Source organism: Apteryx mantelli, chromosome 6 (genome assembly GCF_036417845.1).
Source record: "Apteryx mantelli isolate bAptMan1 chromosome 6, bAptMan1.hap1, whole genome shotgun sequence".
Classification (NCBI taxonomy): domain Eukaryota; kingdom Metazoa; phylum Chordata; class Aves; order Apterygiformes; family Apterygidae; genus Apteryx; species Apteryx mantelli.
Genome location: NC_089983.1, coordinates 16,042,427 through 16,067,678, shown reverse-complemented (window position 1 = coordinate 16,067,678; position 25,252 = coordinate 16,042,427). Strand labels below are relative to the sequence as shown.

The window sequence follows — 25,252 nt, the reverse complement described above, 5'->3', positions numbered from 1 at the left end:
TCAAGCAGTCTTAGATGTCTTTTTATCGCTTACCCATATTCTTTTTTATTCATTGCTGTCTAAATCTTGGCTTTGTATCCTATCTAGGCTCAGTGTGTATTGATTTTATGCTTTCTTCCAGGTCATTCTAAAAATGTTAAATAGCATTAAGCCAGGAACTGGTCCCTGCAGGACCCCATTTGAAGCATATCTACCTGATGAGGGTTTCGCATTTGCAGTTGCATTTGGGATGCAGCATTTATCCAGTGCTTGATCCGTTTAATGTCTTCTGAGGTGATTTTGTATTGCTCTGTCTTCTTAATCAAAATGTCATTCAGTACCAAGTCAAATGTGTTACAGAAACCATAATATATTACAGAGTCTATTACAGCAACTTTATTGCACCTATCAACTAAATTTGTAATCTTATAAAAGAAGGGATATCAAGTTAGTCTGATGAGCTGTTTTCCATAATGTTGGAAATTGTTAATGCTAGTCATCTTATTATTCTTTATTAATCAAACCTTTTTTCACCTATTCTCTTATTTTGACTGTGAAATATATCCACTCACAGATCTGCTGCAGCTCCAGCATTCAGAGATGCAATGATGAGTAGCAATGGTACAAGCTGGTCGTTAGCCAGGTGTCTTTAAACTCGCTTGGCTTTTTGATTTAATGATATGTAATATTCGCCTGCCTTACTATTGGAATGTCACTATTATCCTTTAGTGAATGAATGCTCATTTGCACCATTAATAATTCCAGTGCTTCCGCTCACTGATGAACCACTGGTGGATTCTGCCTGTTTCTAATATGCTCAAAAGCAAAAGACGTGACCCCCCTGGACCCTCTCCATTATAATTGCCAGCTGCCAGCAAACCCATCTCCTACTCGTATCTGCTCTTCTTGTTGCTGTTTCTCCTTGTTTCTTTTCTTCCTTTACTAATTGCCTCCTCTTCCTCACTTTACTTCATAACCCTCACCAACAGCTTCTCTTATTTTCAGTTTGTATGTATTGCTTTCTTATAGCTGGTTTTCTTTCCCACTTAAGAAAGAGACTTTTTTTAACCAGCATAACCTTCGTTCTGGCCTCTCTGGCTCTGGTAGTGTTTTTGATGGATGGATTGAAGATCAGAGAGGGTTTAGATGATTTGGCTACATTCTTTAAGTCATCCTCTTCTGTCAGATTTTAAGGAGACCTTTGCGCAGATGCAATGGAAGTCTCTTTAAAACAAAAAATCTTCCAAGTTCAGCTGGTCAGATTCTTGCAATTGTCTCTCAGTAAAAATCTCTTTAATTTTAGTTTTGGTGTTCCTTGGAGCAGGGGATGTGGAAATCTTGCTCTAATTTAATGTTCATGCCTGAATAACTTATTTTCTCTGAATAGTTAAAGCATATACCGTTTCAAAGAGTTGCCAAAAGAAACAAAATTATTGCAGGTAAAAGTCTCTGGGAAGATGTGTGCATAAGGTGTGCTGTTCACATTTGGGTTTTTGTATTATGGGGCACAGTGCTGTTCTCCCATGTGGGGCAGTATTGAAGGACTCAAGCCCTGTGGGTTCTTTCTGGTTTTGATGCTAGACCTCTGTCATGTGAGCCACTAGGGTTATTGCCATGGCTTGTTCCGAGTGGCTCCAACCTGAGGTTCCTGGGAGGCCGGCGATGCAGTTGCCCCCAGACTCGGATGCTGTCAGCAGGGTAGCCCCGGCAGAGCTGAGCGCTGGGGAGCTGCCGCGAGGCCAGGGAGCACCTGGGGAGGCAGCGCTTGCCCTGCTCTCTGGCTCCCCAGCTCATGGGGCCGTGGATGAGGGCTCTGAAGCCGGATCAGAAATCTCCACATCAGTTCGCAGGTGTAGCTGTGACTGCATCTGCCCCCGTGTGAACGTGTTGAACAGCTTCTGGGTCTTTTTTCACCTGGTGAGTTGCTCCAGTCTCTGTGTTTTGGAAGGATGTTGTGGTCATGTCCTTTGCACTCTCTGTGAAAATGTTTGACCTCTGACTAACAAAACAGATAAACATTAGTGCTGTGCTGAAATGGGCAGGTACTGCAGTGCTCATTTCCTATTCCCCAGGGTCAGCGTAGCCTTTATGTCAGGGTCCTGCTGTAACTCTAAGTGCGCACACACAGTGTTTGCTAGCAATCCTCCTGGTCATGGTGCTCGGTGCTGTCAGGCAGGTGCTGAGACATCGGTCCTCCTATGTTTCCTAGCTCTCATCTTGGATTTTCTCCATTTTTATCTGCTGCAGGTTCATGCTGATTGCACACCCTGTGAACTTGAATGCCTCTGCTTCATGTCTGTATGAAGACTAGATACATATATATTTTTTTGAATAAAGGGGCTGTGCATTTCAAAACAGGCACTGTTTATGATGCCCGGAGGAAGGAAAACCCAGTTGCTCATTTAGATTACACTGGTGAACTTGGTACATTAGTGAATTGAAGTCATGTTCCTTGCAGTGCTTTAGGGAACGTTCCCTTACTCAGCTGTACAAACACACCTCAGATCAGGGCTCCCTCCTCAATGCGTGTTGTTAAATGACGTTACGGCAGCAGTGGCCAGGAATATGGTTTCCTGTCTGTGCCTTCTGTGGAAAGTCTGAACATTTTATTCAGATGTAGATCCTCCTACCGCAATCTAGGCTTTTGTCAGTACAAGACCCCATCACTGGTGTCACTTCTGTAAACCTTAAATTAATGAAGAAATCTAAGTAGGTTTAAAGGGGGAAGCTCATATTCCCTGAACTCCCCCAGTTGTTATTGGTGCTGGCTTGTCTCTAGTTTGGATTTAAGGCACTAATTTGATTTTTTTTTTTTTTTTTTTTTTTTTAAAGTCTGAATAACTTGGGACCTTCTAGCTTGAGGGACACTATTTTGCTGTGCCACATAGTGAGGGTGGTGATCAGCTCAAATACCTGACCTGGGTACTTAATAAGCACCCTCAGTTTTATTACTCACCTCTCCTCACTGGTCTGGAAGAACATTAATCTAATCGGCATGCTGTTTGGTATAGCTTAGTTGTTATGTGGATGATGAGTTGGTGGGAGCTTCGGTTTCCTTCATCTGGAGGGAGTTCGGTAAAGCAGATCTGTGACTGCTGTGGGGTTAGCTGCTTTAAGTAGGCACCACTTTTAATGTTTGCCTCCAGAGAAGAGAATCTGTAAATCTCCAAAAGAGAATCTGTAAAAGAGAGAGGTTTTATGCTATGGAGATCTCCTGGGAATGCTGCAGCTGAGGTGTCCTTTCCCCAGGGCTTGCTGTAACTGCTTCTTTGTGAAGACAGACAGTGTTCTTCTGTCTTTCTCAGGTTTATATGCTGTTAGACCATGGGGATAAATTCAATCCATGTCCAAGGTGCCCTGGAACAGCCTGGGAGCAACCAGAGTGCTTAAAAATAACAGAAATGTTAGGAGGGGCAGTGACTGGAGACATTATGTCCAGTGGGCTGTGTTGAGCCCCTTCCAAACTAAAAGCACATGGTTAAACACAGTGAGGAGTAGATCTGGCATTAGTGATGTCATAAGTGTTTGTTCCACAGAGAGAACAACAAGGATCCATAAAAAATCTTCTCCATCAGATAGGATCTTCCATAGGCTTATAGAGGGGTGCCATGTGCATGTATGTATTGGAGTATCATACAGGAATTTATTTCTCTCTGTAGATTGCTGAGTTGCTTAATATATAAATGAAGGTACAAGAATCTATCCCTTAAGGGATGCTGTCATGGAGATCAGCTGGATTATGAAGTGTAAAGAGAAAACATCAGGAGCAATGATGGCAGAAGGAACTGTGGAGTGGTAGGACTGTTACAGACATGACGTGGGGGCTCTTTGAAGCTTCTTGACTTTGGCTTTGTGGTCCTAATTATAAAACTAAGTTGAAAGAGTAACTTCAGCATTGTATGCTGGAAAGTAAACTGTACTTGCATTACTCAGACTTCATTTTTGGGAAGTGTTTCCAGATGGAATTTTTACGCGCTGCTGCTTTTTTCTTTTGCTCTCGTTTGTCATTTATACAGCAAAGGCAAATTTTCTTCAAGGTAAAATTGAGTAAGTTTTCCAGTGCTAGTGATTAAAAAAAAAAAAAAAAAAAAAGGCAGTTATTGAACAGCAAATCATTTTAGTTCATATATACTTCTCAAAGATCTCCAGCCATTCTTCCCTCCCTCTCTTCAAATCATCTTTCTCCAGCCTACCCTCTCATACTTGAAAGAGCTTTTTAGTAGTGGAGGGAAAGAGGAAAGCAGACAAGCCATTATAATCCTGCCTCCTGTTGAACTTCTCCAGAGGGGACTATTCAGCGTCTCAGAAACGTTAAGCTATTGTCTTCACTGGGACTGTGTTTTCCTCTTCCCTCAGGGTGCCCATTTTGAGAGGTGACATTTCCTCCCTCATTTGATGAGAAGCTCACTGTAAAGTCGTTATTATAGGACCTGGTGAGTCCTTGCTACCTGTGTATGGATGATCCTGGGGAGTTCAGAAGACCCCACTGTAAATGCTGATATTACTATTCCCAGTGATACTTTTCTTTCTCTTGTGTCTGAGATCCCTTAGTCATTGCTTTCTCATGGATGACAATTGGGCTTTGGCCCCCTGCGTGGAGCCTGAGTCCAAGTTAAATTACTTATTAATGACAACTAGCTGAATTTTCAGATGTGCCTGTGTGACTGTGTTGGTACTTGAAAAACTGTTTGACGCTGTGGTCTGAAGCTATTTCTTATGTATCTGTCCATGTCATACTTGTGGTCTGCCTTAAATTTTCTGTTTATTCCGATAAATTTATGGTTCAGTGTTTAAGGGCAGATATGTTAAACTTTGGATCTGATCTTTATTCCACATGTGCTTAAACCCCCCAAAAAGCAGGAATTTTACCTTGAAAAGGCCGCCTGGGTTGGTCCGTCATCATTAACATCTGCCCTTGCAATCTGTTGAGTTATGCAGTCAGCCCTGGTGGGGCGGGCAGCATCCCTGAGGCTGCTCCAGGGAGGAGGCTCCATCACTGTGAAGCCTGTACGCAAAGGTAGCTGTCTGGTGCCATGAGATGTCAGCATGGATGAATTTTGAGTCTGTAGCCTTTTTTTTTGTTGACCTGTGAGTTGTCATAGCGGATATCCGATACTTACACCCTACAGGCCTTGCCAAGAAAGATTACAGGGAGTTCTCATTAATTTATTGTGATAGCAAAGGCTGTAATGAGAACCAATAAAATCTATAAAATGAGCTATTTCAGGATATTCTCTGAGGATGGCCAGGATGGGAGAACATTATACATTATTAAACCAAATGGCTGAGATTCAAAGAAGAAGTCTTTGTGTGCTTGTAATGAATATCAGTTTCTAATGATTGTTACTAGCTGTAGTAAAAATGTCCCAATAGTGTAGGTGGAAGCTTTCAGTCACATGTGTGATGAGATGAACCAAACGTCATGGGTGCATGAGATGTGGTTGCAGCCCTGGCCTCAACACTGACTTTGTGTTCTCTTGGATGGTTTATATAAACCTTCCCTGTTCTGATTTACCTGATGATAGAAAAATTACATCATTTGTCAACCTGTCATGATGTGCTTTGAGTGCCATTAGTGATGCATTTATTTATTTATTTAATATTTAAGAGAACATTTTTCCATTACCACAAATACTGTAAACCTTCAAGAATTTCAGGGACTGGGATTCTCTCTGTGTATAACTGAAGTATCTACAAGTGTCCCAAAAGATCAAAATGAGTATCCTTATACTGTGGCACTCCTTTGCTTTAAAATCTGTAGAGCTAATTAGATTCCCCTGAAAAAAAATGTGTAATCACTTGGCCAATTAAGTAGATCATCTGGTGTTTCTGGAACAGATACCTTTTCGGATGCACTGTTTATCATAACCCATTTGTGAGGACAGACTAAGCTGCCTATGAATGATTTTTCAGTGCTAGGTTCATGTGAAATGGCAAAGATCGGAATAAGGCTTCTCTTTTAGCAACAGTGATACTCAGTGATGAAAATGTAAATTGTTTTGGGGGAATGGATCTTCATTGTACTTAACAAGTTTAACTCTCAGCATTGATACTGAGCTTCACCTTCTTTCACAGAACCCTGCAGCTCTTTAAGGGCTTTGGGTGCCTTCTGCTAGTGATGCTTTCTGCTCTTGCTCTATTCCTCAGCAGAATCCTGCAATGCTGTTGGTGTTTTAGAGGCCCTTCAGGTAATCTAATTTCAGGCTAAATAGTGCCTGAGCTTGACTTCTGTGTTCAGGGATGCTGTATGGCTGTTACTACTCTGTTTCTTGATTTGTATGCTCAACGATTTCTGTCCTGTAAGCTTTGGTAAAGGGGCAGAATGAGGTGGAGACCATGTTTATTCATATAATTTTAATCCCACACATTTATTTATGTTAGGTCTTTGATTTAAACAGCAGAAGACTGAGTGGTCGAAGGTTAGGGTGGGTAGGGAGGAGTTTTCCCACAACTGCTGGTGGCTGACTGATCCACTGTTTACATATCCAGCCCTTCTGACGGGGACAACGTGCTCAATGGGAAAGTTTCTACTGTTTTGAGATTGTGCTTAGAGTGGAGTTGCAAATCAGTCCTTTTCTTTGGAAAGGTCATTTGCAGCATTAGGATGCAGTCAGGCCAGCGCTCGGATCTGTCCTTGACGCTAGCTGAGTTCGGTGCAGCTGTGCGCGCACTGAAAGCTAAGCACGTGCCAAAGTGCTCCTGTGGGCGAGCTCTTGGGGTGTTTCCGGTTAATGGGTATTAATGCAGGCTCAGGAGCAGGAGATAAGATGCGGTGGTGATGGCTATAAGGCGACCTAAGAATCAAAGGACACCTTAGTTTGAGTCACCTTTGAAAGAGGTGTCTTTTCTTTGAAAACACAAAGTTTGCCATACAAGTAGAGTTTCTTTGTACATGTACACTGCATGCAAACTAGTTATATCTGGCAGTATTGCCAGTAACAGTGTTTTATACAGAGTTATGTTATCTCATGGAGAAGATCTTTAGGGTGGGAAATCTCTGTTGCTTCTTTTCAAAAAGAGTAACCTGAAGCTGAACTAATTTTGTTCATATAATTATATTTACAACAGAGTTTTATTTATATGTTTTTAATCACAGGCAATCAGCTACTCTTAAATACCATTTTACAGCTGGTGTTTTGTATTCTTGGTGAATTTAACTAAGCCTCTGTATTTTAAATAGGAAGAGTTTTGGAAGTATTTTCCTTTTTTTTTTTTTAATTTTCTTTTTTCTTTTTCCTTCCAAAATGTACCAGGAAAGAAGATGATGCATAAGACTGTGTACCTAATGTCTGAACCTATTTTGTAGACATACATTCAAAATCAGTTGGTATTACTGAATTTAATTGCTTTTGGGATGCCTGGCAACTGTTCTAAATATGTCCCTAGAGAGGGTGCCCCATAGATCAGAAGTGAAGCTTGGAAGTGCTGTGGAGACGAACTCTGCTATTAAGGCACAAAAAAGAAGAGCATCAAATTGAGAAGGAATTAATTCATTCAAGCATAATTCAACATTTCTCATAGGGCTGTATTGAAGATGCATTGTTTGTGGATGGTACTCTTAAGAGCTGACCTTCCTCCTTATCGTCCCGTGGTTTTGCTCTGTCGCTAGCTGACACGGGATGCCTCGGAGGGAGGTACATGTTTCTGTCCTTCCCAGAACGTGTGCCTGAGGTCTGTGGGAGCGCACAGGGAGGGGGCTGGGAGAGGGCAGAGGAGGCAGAAGGGATGCTCTTCAATCCCCTGTGGCTCTGGGATAGAGTTAGGGAAAGGGCAGGGAGGGCATGCCACGCGCGCAGGACTGCAGAGAGGTCGAATGGAGGAAAATCTGAGCTACCGAGGCTGTGTGAACAGCAGCAGACACCCAGGCCATCCTGCGCACACGCAGAAACTTGCTGCTGTTCTCATGATGGAGATGTTGAAACTAGAATTAACACTGACATATGGCAAAACAGGTCATGTTTGTCTCGGTGAAATCCCTGCTATCAAAAGCTAGCAGCAGCGCGCAGGAAGCACTCGAGTTTTTTCACTGTAACAATAGTCACCAAGTTTGTGCAGTAGGTATATTTGGGAGCATTTTCTTTGTCCTTGCTGGATGCAGCCAGAAAGTCGGGCTGTAAGTGGCCAAAATGGACTGAGACTTTGGGAATGAAACTTTTCCCCAGTTTCGGGTCGTCTTCCCCTATGGCTCTTGTTCTGGCTCTTCGACATCTGCTCGGCTGCATCTCCCTGTATGTGCTGGGTGCTGCGGGATGCCAGCGGCGGCTCTGCTGTCCCTCGGGCTTTGGCAGTGCTCACCCCACCTTGCAGCAGGACTGAGCAGGGGAACGTCTGTTGCTGCAGTTGCTTTTCTGTGCTCAGGGAAAGTAGTGAACCTTGCACATGTTTCTGGGAATCTGACTCACCATGGAGATGTTAGGGAGGCCCCAGGATTGAGGAATAAAAAGCCTGTGAAATGGTAACCAAGAGGACTATTGGAACAGAAGTAGGTTTCCTTGTTAGGTGCTGGTTGTGAAGCCTAACCACCCCAGTTATGGTAAGAAAAACTGATAAATCGCAGTCCTGCACCAGGTACGGTGTGGTACTATCAGGTGTGGTGCACTTAGCTCTAGGAGAGCGGTACAGTTGTTACCTGCAGGGTTCAGGGGAGCATCTCGTTGTGCTTTCTAATTGGGTGTGTGCTTTGTATTAATGAAGGGGATCGGTTGCTCTGGTGTGGGTGAATGCCATAGGGAGTTTTTTGATAATCTGCATTGTGAATGTTTTTTGGCGGATAGCACAAGAAAGCAGATTTGCTCTTTATTCACATAAGATCTTGGCAGCTTTTAGTTTGTTAGGTGGCTGCAATCATTCGCCTTACTGGTCTCCAGTGAAAGGTGACATGGGGCAGGCACTTAGCCACTAGACACACTGCAGTGCAGGAGTATTTTTAGTTGAATGGCTTTCTTAGAAGAGTAGTATATAGAAATTGGATTAAGTAGAGAGTTAAAATAATTAAGCCAGTATCAGGAACCTAAGTTTATAGGCTCAGTGAAACTAAGTTCAGCATAAAATCAGAGGGGAGGCAAAGAGCATAAATTGCCTTCTCCAGGCTCTGGTTTGAGTGGAGCCAACGGGCAGGGGGCATATCTTATAGAAAGCCCTCGTCTGCTCCCCGCTGCCGGTGACGATTGCTCTGCTGGTGATCCCTCGGAGCTGGAGCTGTGTGGCCAGGCTCACCAGGCACCAGGAGTGGGAGAGACTCATTCAAGCAGTGAGAAGGTGACTGAGCAGAGGCCAGTGTCTGGCTTCACAGGCTGAGAAGGACAGCATTTGAGCTTGCTTTAAATTTTAGTTTAAATGGCTCCTAATCAGCTGCAGGGAAGGGAGGAATCTAATTTTGAAAATCACCTTTGAATGTTGTGCTTACTTAGGGATGGGAGCTAGCTGATGCACTGGGAAAACTTGCTCACTTTATGGGAATAAATGGAGAGTGGAAAAGGAGAGCTGGGTGGTCGCTGGAGCCTCTTTGTGGAGTGATGGCGATGGAGACTGTGGCTGCAATTAGGTCTGTAATGAGGTATTGGCGTGTGCAATGCAAGTGAAGGAGGTCCTCTGATTTAGATTTAATAAAGTAGTAGTTGAAAAAAGACTGCAAACACATTTCGAGTGGTTGCAAAACTAGCATTGCATAGCATAAATACCTTTTTGGTAACTGTGAATGAAAACTGTCTCATTAAATCTATATTGTGTGCAAATTTAGCAGCTCTTGTGTTGAAAGATTATAATGTTATATAACATTATTATACAATTATATGTTGTATAATAAACTTATAATGCTCCTATACTGTAGAGAGCAAGAGAGAAATGCCTGATGCAGTAATAAGCTCAGTTAGCCATTGCAATTTTGTAGGGCTTGTGTATATTATACAGTAGATTGGAGAGTTTTTTTGTTAATGTAAAATAATCTTATCAGTAGCACCGAAATTTTGTTCATTTTAGGCAATTAGTCCTGTGGATTAGACTTGAATTTTATTCAATGATAGAAAAGATATGGGGAAGTCCTACCAAGAGATGAAGAATTACAGTTGTAAAATTATGTTCCTTATCTAGCACCAAGTACAAAACCAGAAGTACCCATCAAAGATAAAAGCAGAGAAAGAGAACACAGAGGATAATGTAGTTTCCTCCAAATCCCTGAGAGGTTAAGAGTGAATATTAAACTTTTGGCGATTCCCCACAAGGCCAATTATTTTTATCACCTTAATATCTGAAAAATAGCTGATGGATTCCATGGCTTATTTTCATCAAAAAGTACAGCCATCTCTGAACTAAAAATAAATGGCTTTTATTTTTTCTGCAGAAACAAATTAGTGAGTCACATAACCAGTCTTGCCTCTCTAGCAAAGACAAAATGGCAGACCTGGAGGTAAATCAGCTGCGATGCTATGATGATTTTTCCAGATCTGGCCCTGAGGAATTACTCTTCAAGGAATGAATCACTGTGAACTTAAAGATCATTAATACACCTTCCTATATGAGAAGCATTTGTACAGGACATCTGAAATTGCTGTAATCAGTACTGATAACCCCAAGAATGCAAATATCATAAGTCTCACCTCTGAAAGGAGAGGAGACTCTCAAGTTGAGATCCAGGAAAGATCGCAATCACATTCTTTTGTATTGCATTCCTGGGGCTAAGTCCTTACAGTGCATGTGTCCAGTGTTCTCCAGAATTTCTTCATAGTGTAAGAGATGGATTTTAAGTGAAAACCTAGCTTTTTGTGTAATCTCTTGATTCAGTCAGGTGGGACTCTTGAAACAGACACCAAATATTACAGTACTGTCATAATACTGAAGGCTCTGGATGTTCTAGCTCTCAGTAGGGTGAATTCAGGGTGTCTGGTTGTTTTTTGGAACTTCAAGTGTTCTGCAATAGTCCAAGTATGGTATTTCAAGTGGAAATTACTGTGAAAATACAAACACAGTGTTTTAAATATTGTTCCTTAAACCTAAAGAAATGAGAAAGAAAAGGCTCTGGTAGAACCCACAGGGTGATCAGCTGCATTCATTTGTATTCATTAGTATCTATTGCCTGAATATTTTCATGGCCATGGCTGTATTAAAGGACAGTATGTTAATGCAGGAACAGAACATTTTAGCAGAAAATTGTAATTAAAAAATTAGCTGACTCAAGCCACTGGCTTCATTGACTTTCTCCCTTTTTTTAAGCTCTAATTCTCACAATAAATACTACGATAAATGGCTAAAGTAATTCCTCTTGTCAGTAGAAGCTGCTGTGTCAGTTTAATGAGAAATCTTTAACATAAGGATTTTAGAGATTTTTAGTTTGCTCCCAGCAGATCCCATGCCTTTAAATCTCCTTTTGGGGAGCTGGGGTTTTGGAAGTATTTTGGATGTTATTGCACGGATTGAGTGAGTGACAGTAGCAATTACTCAGGTACTTAGGAAGTAGAAATATTTATACTGACTAATTTGCTGAAAGTCTCCGTACAAAAACGCAAAAGAGTGAAGCCATTCCTGCAAGGCGCAGGGCTGATGCTCGGTGGCTTGGCAAGCTGGACAGGGTGGCGCGGGGGCATGGATGGTGAGGAGCAGCAGAAACACAGTGGCAGCGCGGTGGAGGGCCCTGCGAGAGCACGGGTTGTATTTAGCATTTGCAGGGGAATATGAATTGGGGTAGGCTGGTTTCAGTGTCTCCGAGCAGGTCCCTCAGGGCCCTTGGGAAGCTGGTCCTGGTGTGCCTTTCACAGCTGGGCCTGAAGGCAGAGCCTGGCGAAGGCTCTGTGCCTGCACCCAGCAACAAAATTGCCTCACCCTGGGACTTCTCCTACCTGAAATCCAAGCAGGCAGGAGGCGAGGGAGACAGAGAACCAGGCAAACGTTGCTGGTGGCCAGGGAAATAGAAGGGAAGGCAGTTTTAAGAAGTGTTTCACTATTACTTACAGCCTTGAATGGTGTTTAAAAAAAAATTTTTTTTTAGCTGTTGGATAATTTATATACTAATGGAGTAGAAGATGATCATGCAGAGCAACAAGAATGATTTACAATCGTTGTGAAATGTTTTGAATTGATAATATGTGGGGAAAGATTTAAATGTAGTTGCTGCACTAAAATTATTGAAGCTTTGCAGGAAGCTGGGTTTATATCCAGCAGCAAGTTGGGCAGTTGATGTTGAAGAGAGTTGCATGTGGATGGCTAAGTATTTTCTCTAAAAGAGTTAGAAAATATGGCCTGAAGAAAAGGACTTTGGGCTTCTTGACTGGTCATTGTTAATTTTCCCACTGCATTTTGCGGTCCTGGTACACAGAAAGTGCCAGAATAGGTACTTGGTGAAGCAGATGGAGAGATGAGAGTATGAGGCAGGTTCAGGCTGAGCAGGAGGTGAGCAGGTCCTCACGAGAGCAGCTGTGGGAGCTGCATGGGAGCCTCGCCATTGCATGTGCAGCAGAGGTGGACTTCTCAGCCTAGTGAGAACGGCCTTTTGGCAAAGGACATTAAAACAAATAAGAAACCTTCGACTCGCCTCGGTTGCGCGCCTCAGGGGTCTGACTCATGACTGCTGTTTGGTTTTGTTTTAGTTCTGCTTGAGACATCCAAGATTGCCGAAAATAGGCAGAGTAAAGGCAGGACAAACTTCAGTTAAGCAAGACTTAAGTGGGTACTGGAGCTTTCCACAAAACCTCTTTTCCCACATTTCCTTTGAAGATGTACACGATATAACCAGATCCCACGTCCTCACACCTGTAGCTAATTGCTGAAGGGAGATCTGGAAGGGACTTTAACCAGTACAGATGCCACTGATGAAAGCTGGGTATCTGTAATGCTGCCATCAACCAAGTCACTGTATAGTTGTATTTTATAGCTCAGCAGGGAACTGAATTGTGGAAAGGGATAATGTGTTGTGTTTTACGGTTCAGAAAAACATGAATTATTTTACATAAACATATCTTCTCTATATTATTTATGTACTTGTGGAAAGGCCAAAGAAAACTTACTAGTTCTTTTTCCTCTTTTTTCTTTTTTCGTGTATTTATTCCACAGGATCCTTCAAACCAAAAATGTGGGAGAAAGAAAACAGTGTCCTTCAGCAGCATGCCGTCAGAGAAGAAAATAAGCAGTGCTAGTGACTGTATCAGCTTTATGCAGGCTGGGTGTGAACTGAAGAAAGTTCGTCCAAATTCCCGGATTTACAACCGTTTTTTTACTCTGGATCCTGACCTGCAGGCTCTTCGCTGGGAGCCTTCCAAGAAGGACCTTGACAAAGCTAAGCTTGATATTTCTGCTATAAAAGAAATCAGACTAGGGAAGAACACAGAAACATTCAGGAATAATGGGCTTGCGGACCAGATTTCTGAGGACTGTGCACTCTCGGTAATTCATGGTGAGAACTACGAGTCCCTTGACCTGGTTGCCAATTCGGCTGATGTGGCCAATATTTGGGTATCGGGATTAAGGTACTTGGTTTCTCGTAGTAAACAACCTCTGGATTTGATGGAAGGCAGCCATAATACCCCACGGTTTGCATGGCTAAAAACTGTATTTGAAGCAGCAGATGTTGATGGTAATGGCATAATGTTAGAAGATATGTCTGTGGAGCTAATAAAAAAGCTTAACCCCACCCTAAAGGAATCAAAGATTAGATTAAAATTTAAGGAAATTCAGAAGAGCAAAGAGAAACTGACAACACGAGTAACAAAAGAGGAATTTTGTGAAGCATTCAGCGAACTTTGCACGAGACCTGAGGTTTATTTCTTACTCGTGCAGATATCTAAAAACAAAGAATATCTAGATGCCAATGACCTCATGCTGTTTTTAGAGGCTGAGCAAGGAGTGACCCATATAACAGAAGAAATGTGTCTAGATATTATACGCAGGTATGAACTTTCTCAAGAAGGGCAGTTGAAAGGATTTCTTGCAATTGATGGATTTACTCAGTATTTATTGTCCCCAGAATGTGATATTTTTGACCCAGAACACAAAAAAGTTGTCCAAGACATGACACAGCCTTTGTCTCATTACTACATCAATGCATCCCACAATACATATCTAATAGAAGACCAGCTCAGAGGACCAGCTGATATCAATGGTTATGTCAGAGCTTTAAAGATGAACTGCCGGAGTATTGAACTAGATGTCTGTGATGGCCCAGATAACGAGCCCATAATTTGTAACCGTAACAACATGACATCGCCACTTGCCTTTCGAAATGTTATTGAGGTAATAAACAAATTAGCCTTCTTTGCTTCAGAGTATCCCCTTATTCTCTGCTTGGGGAACCACTGCTCAGTACAACAGCAGAAAGTAATGGTTCAACACATGAAGAGGATCTTCGGAAACAAGCTCTACACGGAAGCACCTTTACCATCGGAAGCCTACCTCCCGTCACCCGAGAAACTGAAAATGAAGATCATTGTGAAGGGGAAGAAGCTGCCCTGTGATCAGGATATATTAGAAGGAGAAGTCACAGATGAAGATGAAGAGGCTGAAATATCCCGGAGACTGTCAGAAGACTTTTCAAGGGAGCCAAAGCTGATCTGGCTCTGCAGAGAATTGTCTGACTTGGTGTCCCTATGCAAATCTGTTCAGTACAAAGACTTTGAGACATCTATGAAAAGTCAAAATTACTGGGAAATCTGTTCCTTCAGCGAGGCGGAAGCCAACCGGATTGCAAACGAATATCCTGAAGATTTTGTCAACTACAACAAAAAATTTTTGTCCAGGGTGTACCCGAGTGCTATGAGAATAGACTCCAGTAACTTAAATCCTCAAGACTTTTGGAACTGCGGTTGCCAGATAGTGGCAATGAACTATCAGACCCCTGGGCCCATGATGGACCTGCACACTGGCTGGTTTCTGCAGAACGGGGGATGTGGGTACGTCCTCAGGCCTTCTGTGATGCGTGATGAAGTCTCCTACTTCAGCGCCAATACAAAGGGCATCGTCCCAGGCGTCTCTCCACAAGTCCTGCACATCAAAATAATCAGCGGGCAGAACTTCCCAAAGCCCAAGGGTGCATGTGCAAAGGGGGATGTTATAGACCCCTACGTTTGCATAGAAATCCATGGGATTCCCGCGGATTGCACAGAACAAAGAACTAAAACTGTTCAGCAAAACAGCGATAACCCCATTTTTGATGAAAGCTTTGAGTTCCAGATCAACCTACCAGAGCTAGCCATGATCCGTTTTGTTGTTTTGGATGACGACTACATTGGGGATGAGTTCATAGGCCAGTATACCATCCCACTGGAGTGCTTACAGCCCGGATACAGGCATATACCACTGCGGTCTTTTGTTGGAGATATCATGGAGCACGTTACACTGTTTGTTCACATTGCAATAACCAATCGAAGCGGTGGAGGGAAGGCCCAAAAGCGCAGCCTCTCAGTGAGAATAGGAAAGAAAGCAAGGGAGTACACCATGCTGAGGAACACCGGCCTCAAGACCATTGACGACATCTTCAAGCTGGCAGTGCATCCACTACGAGAGGCCACTGACATGAGAGAAAACATGCAGGTACGACACTTCTGCCACATGCATTGTGTGTGCGGAGCACAGGAGGGGAGATCCTGGTGTGAGCCACCGGTAGGGCCAACTCGCTGCAGCTGGTGGGTGTGCTTCAAAGCCACAGGCGGTTACACGTGCCTGTGGAAACCTTGAAACATACTGGCCGTCGGAAGGCTGATGCTTACAGCTGTTAACTAACAAGCAAATGTGAGGTTAGGCAGAAATGTTTGAAAAAACAATATTCCCTCTATCTCCGAACACACACTTTACTGCTTGTATTTATTTGAGAGAGCAGAGCTGAGGATACAGTTGTGTCCACAGGCCTCTGGCCCTTATAACCTTCATTTCCTCACCGGTCCTGAAAAATGTCAGCTAGCTTTTGTTTTGCTAACTCAGTGAAAATTACACTATTAATTTGCTTTGTCTGAGTGAGTATAAGAAGCAGTCAGTGCATGTGTCATTAAGGTCCCATCTACGCCAGAGAAATGCACACTGCTAAGAATAGCACGTTGTGCTGCGCCTGCGTTGCCACCGCTCACAGAAGGGCTGCAAATGGGTAACGTGCCCTGGACACCGCTCGGATTACAATTCCCTCTCTGCTGAATAGCTGTGCTGTCCCGGCTGGTGGAGGGCCAGCACAGCCACCGGTAGCATGTCTTGCTCCAGAGGGTCTCCTGGCCCCGCGTCGGTCCTGGGGTGCTACCCGGGGAGCGCTCGGGGGTGTGTGGCCCTCGTCACACCGCGGGGCTCGAGGTTGCACTGCACTGTGGCCCAGCGTTGACCCATCTGCCTTGTGCTCCCCTCTGCGGCTGCCGGCAGCGATTTTGCAGGTTCAGTAATGGTCAGTTCAATTCAGGGGGCTGCCTAGAAATAAAACTGAGCAGCATTAAACATTGAGTTTTCCTTAATTAATAGCGGAAATCAACCATAGCTGTCTCCTTGGTAAAACTACAGAAACAACAGACTTTTTTTTTTTCCCCTTGAAAATAGGAGAAAAATGCATAAAACTTGACTGACCCCACTCTTCTGGACAGAGTCTAAAGCAAATTAGATGTTGGCAGCTGGAAAAGTTTACAAAATGACATAAGTTTTAAATGACTCCCAAAGGAATATCCTTAGCATATTTTTAAGAATGGGAAACTCTTCCCAGCCTTTCCTTCCCTGCAGGCCTGGTAAGTCACTAGTCTGAACCTCTGACTCCACCTTCTGTCTAGGTCAGGGTTAGATACATGAACTGTATAAAAGAAAGTACTCATTGAACTGGACTCAAAAATAGCATTCATGTGCCTCCCAAACTAAATTTCAGTATGAGATCTTGTTCTCAGGAAGGCTTTGTAGAAGACTCAGTTATTAGGTTTAACTGCATGCTAATCTACTTGATTAATGGGAAAAACCTCTATTAATTTGTTGGGCATTTTCTGATGACTGCTTTTTCAGGAAGATGTGGGGCAGCACTTAAAAGCTATGGGTTGTTACAATATTCTCTTCCCTAGATTTTGTGCATCTTGGTCATAGTATGACTCGAGAAGCTAAATTTTGAGGGAAAGTCAGCCACAAGTCCACTGACTTGGGTGATAAGTAAATTCTGTCATGTTAGTTTGGTTTGACCTGTGTATCCAGTATTGATTTTCTTACATGTGGCCTCTGAAGGGGAAAGAGTGTTTCTGTTGCTGTATGATGTGGTAATGCAAGGCTGGAAACAGAGTGTTTTTTCCTGCTTGCCTTTCCCATGGGAAATATGAGGTCTGTCAAACTCGTTCTTGCTGGAGGATGATAATGGCTGGTGAACTAGGTGATTATTGCTTCAAAAGCAATTGGAAGCTGAACACTAGAGAAATGGTATTTTAGGCAGATAGTTTAATATGCCGGAGTCTTGTCCCTGTTGGGGCTGGATTTGTGATGCAGAGCAGCTGCAAAGCCGGCGGCCAGGATTCCTGCGCCCGAAGGAAAGCGCGGGTGGCAGGAGGCTGTGGATGGAGAACGGGACCGGAGAATGGTACTGGGCCCTGCTACGCATGCCTGCGTGCGGGGGCCACTGTTAGCCCCCCCCCGCAGCCCGGTGCCAAGGGCTGGCTGCTCCTCCCTCGGAAACCTCTGCAGATCTGAGCTGAACATCGCCTCCCTGGAACAGAAACACTGGGCCCTTTGCTCGAGGACCAGTCCTCCAGGAAGCCAAACTTGGGAAGAGTTTATTTTTCTTAAATTCAAAGAAAGGCAGAAATCACGCTGTTCAGACCTTCTTTGTCAGTCATAAGGAAGCGAAAGAGGACAGCCCCATTTTCTTTCCGTTGGTCCTCGCAGTTCGCTCCTTAATTCTGAACCATTTCTTATCCCCAGCAATGCTATATTATGAACATCTTGAACACACAAAGCAAAACTTATTCCTAAAATCCCCCAAATGCTAACTAGACTCTTCCAACTTAAAGGCCAGTCCATGCCTCTGTGTAAGCGGGTGGTGGAGAGGAGAGGCAGGGAGATGCGGGTGACCTCCTGGCAGACGGGGACCTGACGGGGACGTGCTGAAGTGTTTCTCTTCCTTCCCACAGAACGCAATGGTGTCAGTGAAGGAGCTGTGCGGGCTCCCTCCCATCGCCAGTCTGAAGCAGTGCATCCTGACCCTGTCCTCGCGGCTCGTGAGCGCTGACAACTCGCCCTCGGTCACCCTCTGCATGAAGGATGCCTTTCCCTACCTGGAGCCCCTGGGCACCCTGCCCGACGTGCAGAAAAAGGTCCTGGCGGCGTACGACCTGGTAGGTGCCTCTCGCCGCGCCCTGCGCCTTGCCCTGCTGTCCCGCGCCAGCGCTCGCTAGCCGTCATGCACCTGGGTGTTACGTAGATTGCGATATGCACGTACAGTGCACTGCAATTATTGCAGTAGCTTATGTTTGTAATGAATAAAATGGGGAATAACTTTGGGAGCATCAAATTGCTTCCAGAGACCTTAAAGCACTGTGAAGAATGATCAGATCCTTGACTAGCTGTTCAATCTGCAAAAGCGCTCCTCCTTTCCATGTTGTTTTTTGCTGTTATAATGTACTTCCCAGGAGAAAATAGGTTGGGGGAAAGGGGAGGCACTGATAGGATTTAAAGATAAAAATACTAAAAATACTCTGAAATAACCTTCGGGTTCCTTCCAAGGTAGTTCAGTACTGCTAGAAGATGATTAAGTTTTGGTAATAAAATATCAGCTGTGACAGTAGCAGGATGAGGATTTGGAAATCCAGTTGTTTGCCATATTTTAGGTTTGACGTTTTTTGGATAGAGTTGTTACATGGTGTGATGTTTGCTTGAAAGAGCAGATGATACATAAATAAGAAACCTTTTTGTCTTTGGAAGCCTATTTATGTAGATGTACCAAAGCGAATGTGTCACCCATAGTCTTTGTAGTTCTATACTGAAGAGTACACATGGGACATTTCAAGTCCTTCTTGTGCTTTGGAAATAGTCTTTCAATTTCAATAGGTGAAAAGTCTTTTTCAGATGCAGACAAGAACATTTGTATAGCTGTTTTTAAGTAATGTTTGCGGTCGTATTTGTGTCTGATGGAGGAAGATGTAGCTCTAATGCCAAGAGAAAGCACGAGGGTTCAGCATCAGTGGTTAGGGAGAGGAGGGAATTCTTCTGAACCTGGGTTAGGGTTGATTTGAGCTGCAATTCTGGTTAATGGGAACCTGTTACTTTAAAATACTTTTACCCACTTTGGCTTGGGGCTGCATCTTACCTTGCTAAAACTTTTATTTGCTCCTAAGAAAAAACAAAACCAGATTTAATAAATGTTTTTGCTCTATTTTGGATAGTTATCTTTTCAGGTAATGTCAGTAGCTGAATATTGAAATCTGTTTTGTCTTTTCTGCATTAAAAAAATGAATTGTCTCTATCAATCTTGACATGTGAAAATATAATGTTTGCGTGTCGGGGAGGGATTTATTGTTTTAACACTGAGAAAGGACCCTTTTTGCTATGGTGTTTGTAGTGATCCAGGGTCTAGTCCTTTTTAATAAGGAAATGGTTGTGCATACCGGGCTTTCTCCCTGTTAGTGCGGGTGATGGGTTAAAGCAGGTAGGCAGCGTGCCGCTCAGCCGGCTCTGGGAGCGCAGGCTGGAGAGCTTCAGGGAGCCTGCAAGAATATGTGGGGCTAGAAAGAGAAACAAAAAGGGATGATTTTTTTGTGCCTTTGTTGTCCTGGAAGGAAGGTTCGATAGAAATGCAGATGATGGTGGAATGCAATATTAAATGTTTTGGGTATGTTTTTTAAAGACACGGTATGCCCCAGTTCAGCCTGTTAAGTTGTTGATAAATATGACTTCAGGGACCTGGATGGATGTACTTGCTGCATGTCTTTAATTCCCCAGAAATGTCTGTTCACTTCAGAGCGCTTTTAGGGTGAATAGGTCTGAGAGCAATTTTAAAAATAAAACAGCCTCTCTCTTGTATTGATGGGCTATATTTCTTAATCCCTTTTACAGCAGAACTGAAAGAAGTTTGGTGCTAAATCTCACAGTGGAGAATTGCCACGTGAGGGTCTGCCTTGTTACCTGAGGTCCAAAGCACAGGTAGCTCGAGTGCTAGGCAAGCCATTCCTCTCCGCCTTGGGAAACATCACATATTTCCATTTTTAAAAAGTCTGTTTTGAAAAGTAATCTCTGATAAAAAGAGCCATAATGTGTTGGATTTTTCCCCACCACTGGAAATTGTCATCAGAGTATCTCTTTTCTTCAAGAAAAGTGTGAACTCTGCCAATGTGTTTAATGGGGCGTGGAAAGCGCTGACAGTCCAGGCAAATGGAGGCGCAAATGCTGCGAGACCTGTCATGATGATCTTGAAAACAATTAAGTGTCTGTTCTGGTGTGCTCGGCCTTCGTCAGCAGCCATGCGAGACAAAGACCGCTTTGTGCGGCTTGTTTGTTTTGTCTTGGGCAATTAATTTTACCATTGTGCTCGGCCTTTATTTTATTTTATTTTATTTTTTAGAGAGGCCCTATCAGAATAAAATTTAATGTGCTTTGTTGAAGGAACCATAATGATTTTCCAAGGCTCTATTTCATTTATTTATTTATTTATTTATTTAAATATAGTTGCACTGCAGTGGTTTTGTGGAACTCACATATACTGCTGTGTCTCGTGGAGGAAGAGGTTTTAAGGACGATACTGGGTTGTATGGAAGTTTCTGCAAAGGCAGAAAGGGAACAGGATTTGTTGGAAAACAAGAAAATAGGGTGGAACGTTGGCGATACAGTAAAAACATTTTTGAAAAATGCGTGAACTGCCAGAAGCACGCTTTAGAGCTGTTTCTTTCAGCTCGCTACAGTTTTGGTTATTATCATACGTAGTGTGCAGTGAATAGATTTGGAGAATGTTATCATTAACTGATGCGCATGCTTGGGTAGTACAGCACGTCATTTACAGGCTGGTCCGCAGACCTTTGCTTTCCCGCAGGGAAGGGCTCTGCCTTCGCCCTCCCGGCAGCTCCCCTTGGGTTGTGCCAGGCGTCAGGAGCCGCCAGCTCAGGTGGGCAGCGCATGTGCCTCGCTTTGCGACCCCTCAAATCGATGCCGGTGCTCCCTGATCACCCCTAAACGAGGGGACATTCGTAAGAACAAAAGGGATCGGCCTAGCTGGGAATGACAGATGGCTGAATTATTCATTGCAAATGATTATACTGTGAAGCTAGAATTTTTTTGGTCGAGAATTGCTCGGAAACAGATTGTGGTTTCTCTGTCTGCACGGTATATTAATTTGCTGATGCAAGCACGTATTAACTTAGTGGTGCTTGTGCACTTTGCTTTTTGGTTATTGGTTCACCATTATTTTTCCTCTGAGATTGGGTGACTGAATCATTTGAAAGTCAAAAGCAATGAACAACTGATAATAAATGTTCTCCTTTCTGCCCAAATCTCCTGGTTCTTGTGCGTGCAGAAATATTCCTATGAAAATAAAAGACAGCCTGCTGCTGTCCTTCACACTCAGTCCTTCTGGCTTTCTATGTCTTCGTGCAGGCAGGACAGCTATTTATTCCAAGGAGAAAGTTCATTTTCCCATTTTATGTATATGCAAAATGACTGAACAGATTTTGCTAAACTTTTCCAGTGAAATTCATATTTCAGCTGGGACAGTGTCATCCCCAGAAGATTTTTCACAGTGCTCTGAATAACTGGAGACAAGGGATATTGCAAAGCACAATATTCACTGCCAAGCAAGTGTTATAATATGCTGACGTCAAACACAGTCCAGTGCATGGACATTCATGTTGAATTAATATCTGTTTTCAAGAGTTTTGCATCCAAAATTGGACATAGACGGGGAAAGCAATTTTTCGTTTTCTTTCTCCCCGTCTTATAATTCTCTCTGTCTTTAATCACCACTCTTTCAATTTCTTCCTCTTTCGTATCAACATTCTTTAGTCCCTTCTAAAATAGGACCTAAATATGATCAGATCAGAACTTTTCTTAACAGAACGAAATTTTCAGTGGCTGCTTTAGTTTGTGTGTTGGAGTGTAAGCGTCTTCAAAGCTGACCCTTCCCCAGTTCCCCCACCATTTCTGTAGATTTACAGAGGGCTGCTCTTCATGTACCAGATCACATCTCATGAGGCTTTGACACCATATTTCCCCAGAAATACTTGTAAGAAAAAATATGAAATTAAAATTTAAGGTTAATTTTATTCAGTTCCTTCTGCAGTTTGTGTCGATAAGGTATTTCAAATGTTTCCAAATGACATCACCATTCTTGATAACTGTTCCTCTTACAGGTCAGTCCCAGGAAGATGCTCACATATAGAAACCTAACCTGGAGTATTTTGGGAGAAAACCAAAGTAGCGTACGAGACCAGCAGTCCTTCCCTAGTCCTTCCAGTCTGCGGACGTCTCTGCTTTTGACCAGACTTGCTGGCACACGATTAATTGCTCGGCTGTTTCACATCCCAAATGTCTGCAAGAAACGCTTGATGCTAAAGAGGGAATCCTGTTTAAATTTTCATGAGCTCCATTTGCACTTCAGATGCTTTTCCAGTTGTCTCTGTTTCTGTAGCGGGAGAGGCACGGTGCTGTGCTCCTTACCCAGGCAAAGCTCTTGGCTGCCCGGGGAGGGCACGGGAGATGCAGGGACAACGGCAATGGGCAGGCACCTGAGAGCAAGCTTTTTTAAGAAATTGATGCTCAGTCAGTTCCTGTTCTAAACTCTGGAATATTTATGAGCAGACTCTTTGAACTGTCCCTTCTGTATCATTTATCTTCCCATCAGGAGCCGTGCTTTAATTTGCCACCAGGAGTTTTTCCTGCCTTTTTGTCTTTTTTGGTGAGAGACTGCTGTGTTAATTCCCTCTCCCCTTTTCAATTGGCAGCATAGTTCGCAATAAAAGAATGAAACTGGTTTCTCACACAGGAGTTCACTAAAATAAAAAGAAATAACATTTTTTGGTCATTTTGTACTGATCCTGTGACCAAACTACCTTTAGTACATGCAAGAAATAAGCCTGTTGATTTCTTGTGAGTAAAAAAAATAAAGGCTTTAAGTTTCAGTTAAATTTATTTATCTTTGTAATTAACACTTGAAAGAAGCAACAAAGCTAAACAGCAAACTTTCTGCAAAGCCATGTAATTTTTAAAGTTGATATTGCATGCTAAATTTAGCCACTGAAATGAGACAGGTCAGTTATTTCCAAGGCCTGGTCCGTTGCGCTTCCCGGTCTCGGTCACGGCAGAGCAGAGCGCTGCTGGGTTTGTGCCAGCCCTTCCTGGCCAGGCGCCTGTGAGAAGCCCCAGTGATTTTAATGCGGTGCTTCAGGTGGATAAGATGGACCAAGTTCAGGCTTCTTGTTTTCAGCATTTCATAGGAATATTTAGATTAAATGAGCTATTTTGTGGGAAAAATTAACACATGCAGATGAAGCCTTGTATTCCTCGCCACCATTAATTTATTAAACATGACGTTTGCTTCTGGGACTTGAGCCACGTGAATCCTGTGTCAGTCCGAACAACCTCCTCTTTGGCTCTTCTTGTGGGAGCGTTTCCTGCGCCCTATCCTCCAGGAGGAGGTTAGCACCTCCCGGACTTGTAACAAATCTCTGTATCCCAGTTGCCGTAGAAACCCGGCGGGGCGACGCCGGCAGGAATAGCGGGCCCTTCCTCCGCTCCAGATGGCGTTGAGGTGTATAGACAGGCGGGCAGAATAAATAGGAGCTCAAGGTTTGTGACTTAGTCCCTAAGTTTTGCTGTGACGTGGGCACAAAATTCAGTATAGTGGTCTCCATAAATTCTCTTCTGATGCTTATGTGGAGTAACTTTTGATAAAGCTAATACCCTTTACTCTCCCTGTTTTGTGTCTGTTTTACAAACTCTGTTGAAGGTAGTTTCTTCCATTCCCCCCCATTCCTTCCTGCTTGCTTTAATAGGTGTGTACTGTTGATCAGCAAAGCAGCTTTTTAAGTCTCTGTAACAGAGTTAAGGTTTTTTGGGTTTCACTGCTATTCTTGTCTGTTGGTTTCCTGTAGTTACAGTCAACACCTATCACTCAGTAACGTTCATCATCATCTTTCCGACACGGGCAATGTGAGCAGTCCTGGCAGCTTCAGCAGCTGTTAAAAGTTTTCCTCGCTGACTTGGGGTGGACCCAGTATCAGCATCCATCCCCTAAAAGTTGCTTTTTAGCCCCTGCTTCTTTGGGATTAGCCCCTCAAAGCTCAGCCAGCTTTTATCTGCACGTTTAGGAAGGCTCATCTTATGCCATCTGAAACTGCACATAAAATTCCTGTTGGGAGCAAAGTCTGGCTTGGAAAGTAGAGATACCAGGTCCTATACGCAGTATTTTCACAGATGGCAAAGACATCTTAGGCCTGCCAAAGTCATCTCTCATGGCTGGCCTTCTACCTTATGCATTATTTCCTAGAGGAGCCTCTGAGCTGCAGTATCACTTGGTGTACCAAGGGGTCTGCTCACTTCAGTCACCGAGTCAAGGAACTCCAAACTAACTCCCAGGACTTACCCTGGGACAAAGACTACATGTTATTTTACTGCCATGTGAGGAGACAGTAACGTGTTAAATTCTGCTGTATGATCTGTTCTTAATTGTTTGTTCCTGCTGGGGTGAGAGCAATGAGACTTTGAAGTCAGCATCAAAGGAGCGGAGGGCTGCTCTGCCTCCCCTGCAGCAAAGGAAAATTGACACCCCATTGCCACGTTTCTCTTAATAACGATTGTAATTGGGGTTAGAAACCTTCCTGTCTGAAAGTCCAAACACAGCCATACCAGAGACTCCTAGCAGGGGGTCCAGTAGTTGGAGAAAGACATGGTCAAACTCAGTTTACCAAACTGCACGTAAAAACTCATGACTGTCAAGGTTTTGTAGTCAGATAGTTTCCAGAGGGCCTGCTGATAACAGTTTTATACATACTGAAAATTGCAACTTTCATAAGTTGTGTTTTAAGATGTGGGCACGTGAGTCAGGCACTTTGGACCTCTTGTCCTAACTTAGCTGCGTTGGTCTCGTTGGGCAAAACACGCAACCTTTTTGTCTCTCCTTTGCCCCTCCAGGGCAGCAGCACGAGGCTGCGTGCCGGGTTGGCGGTGCAGCACAGCCGTGCCAGCGGGCGAGGGGTGCCCGGGCTCTGGGAGCCAGCTGCACCCAGGCACCGCATCCAAGCGGACCAGCGGGCTCCTTTGCCTCTCGCCGTGTCTGCAGTCGCCTGTGGTTTTGGGGGAATTCTTGCTCTCTTTGCCGGTCAGACCAACTGCAACGTTTGTAGCTGGCAGCAAAAAGGCTCCTTCAACACCA

The 25,252-nt window shown here is 43.6% G+C and overlaps 1 protein-coding gene across 2 annotated transcripts in view; it reads left to right on the top strand.

The window, feature by feature from the left end:
• PLCL1 (phospholipase C like 1 (inactive)) overlaps positions 1–25,252 on the top strand; it is a 222,109-nt gene that overhangs the window by 160,887 nt on the left and 35,970 nt on the right. For both annotated transcript variants that reach the window (XM_067298893.1, XM_067298892.1), the window contains exons 2-3: positions 13,021–15,492; positions 18,030–18,233. In XM_067298893.1, coding sequence (XP_067154994.1) covers positions 13,072–15,492; positions 18,030–18,233 — 2,625 coding nt within the window. In that variant the 5' untranslated portion in view covers positions 13,021–13,071. The remainder of the gene's footprint in view (positions 1–13,020; positions 15,493–18,029; positions 18,234–25,252) is intronic.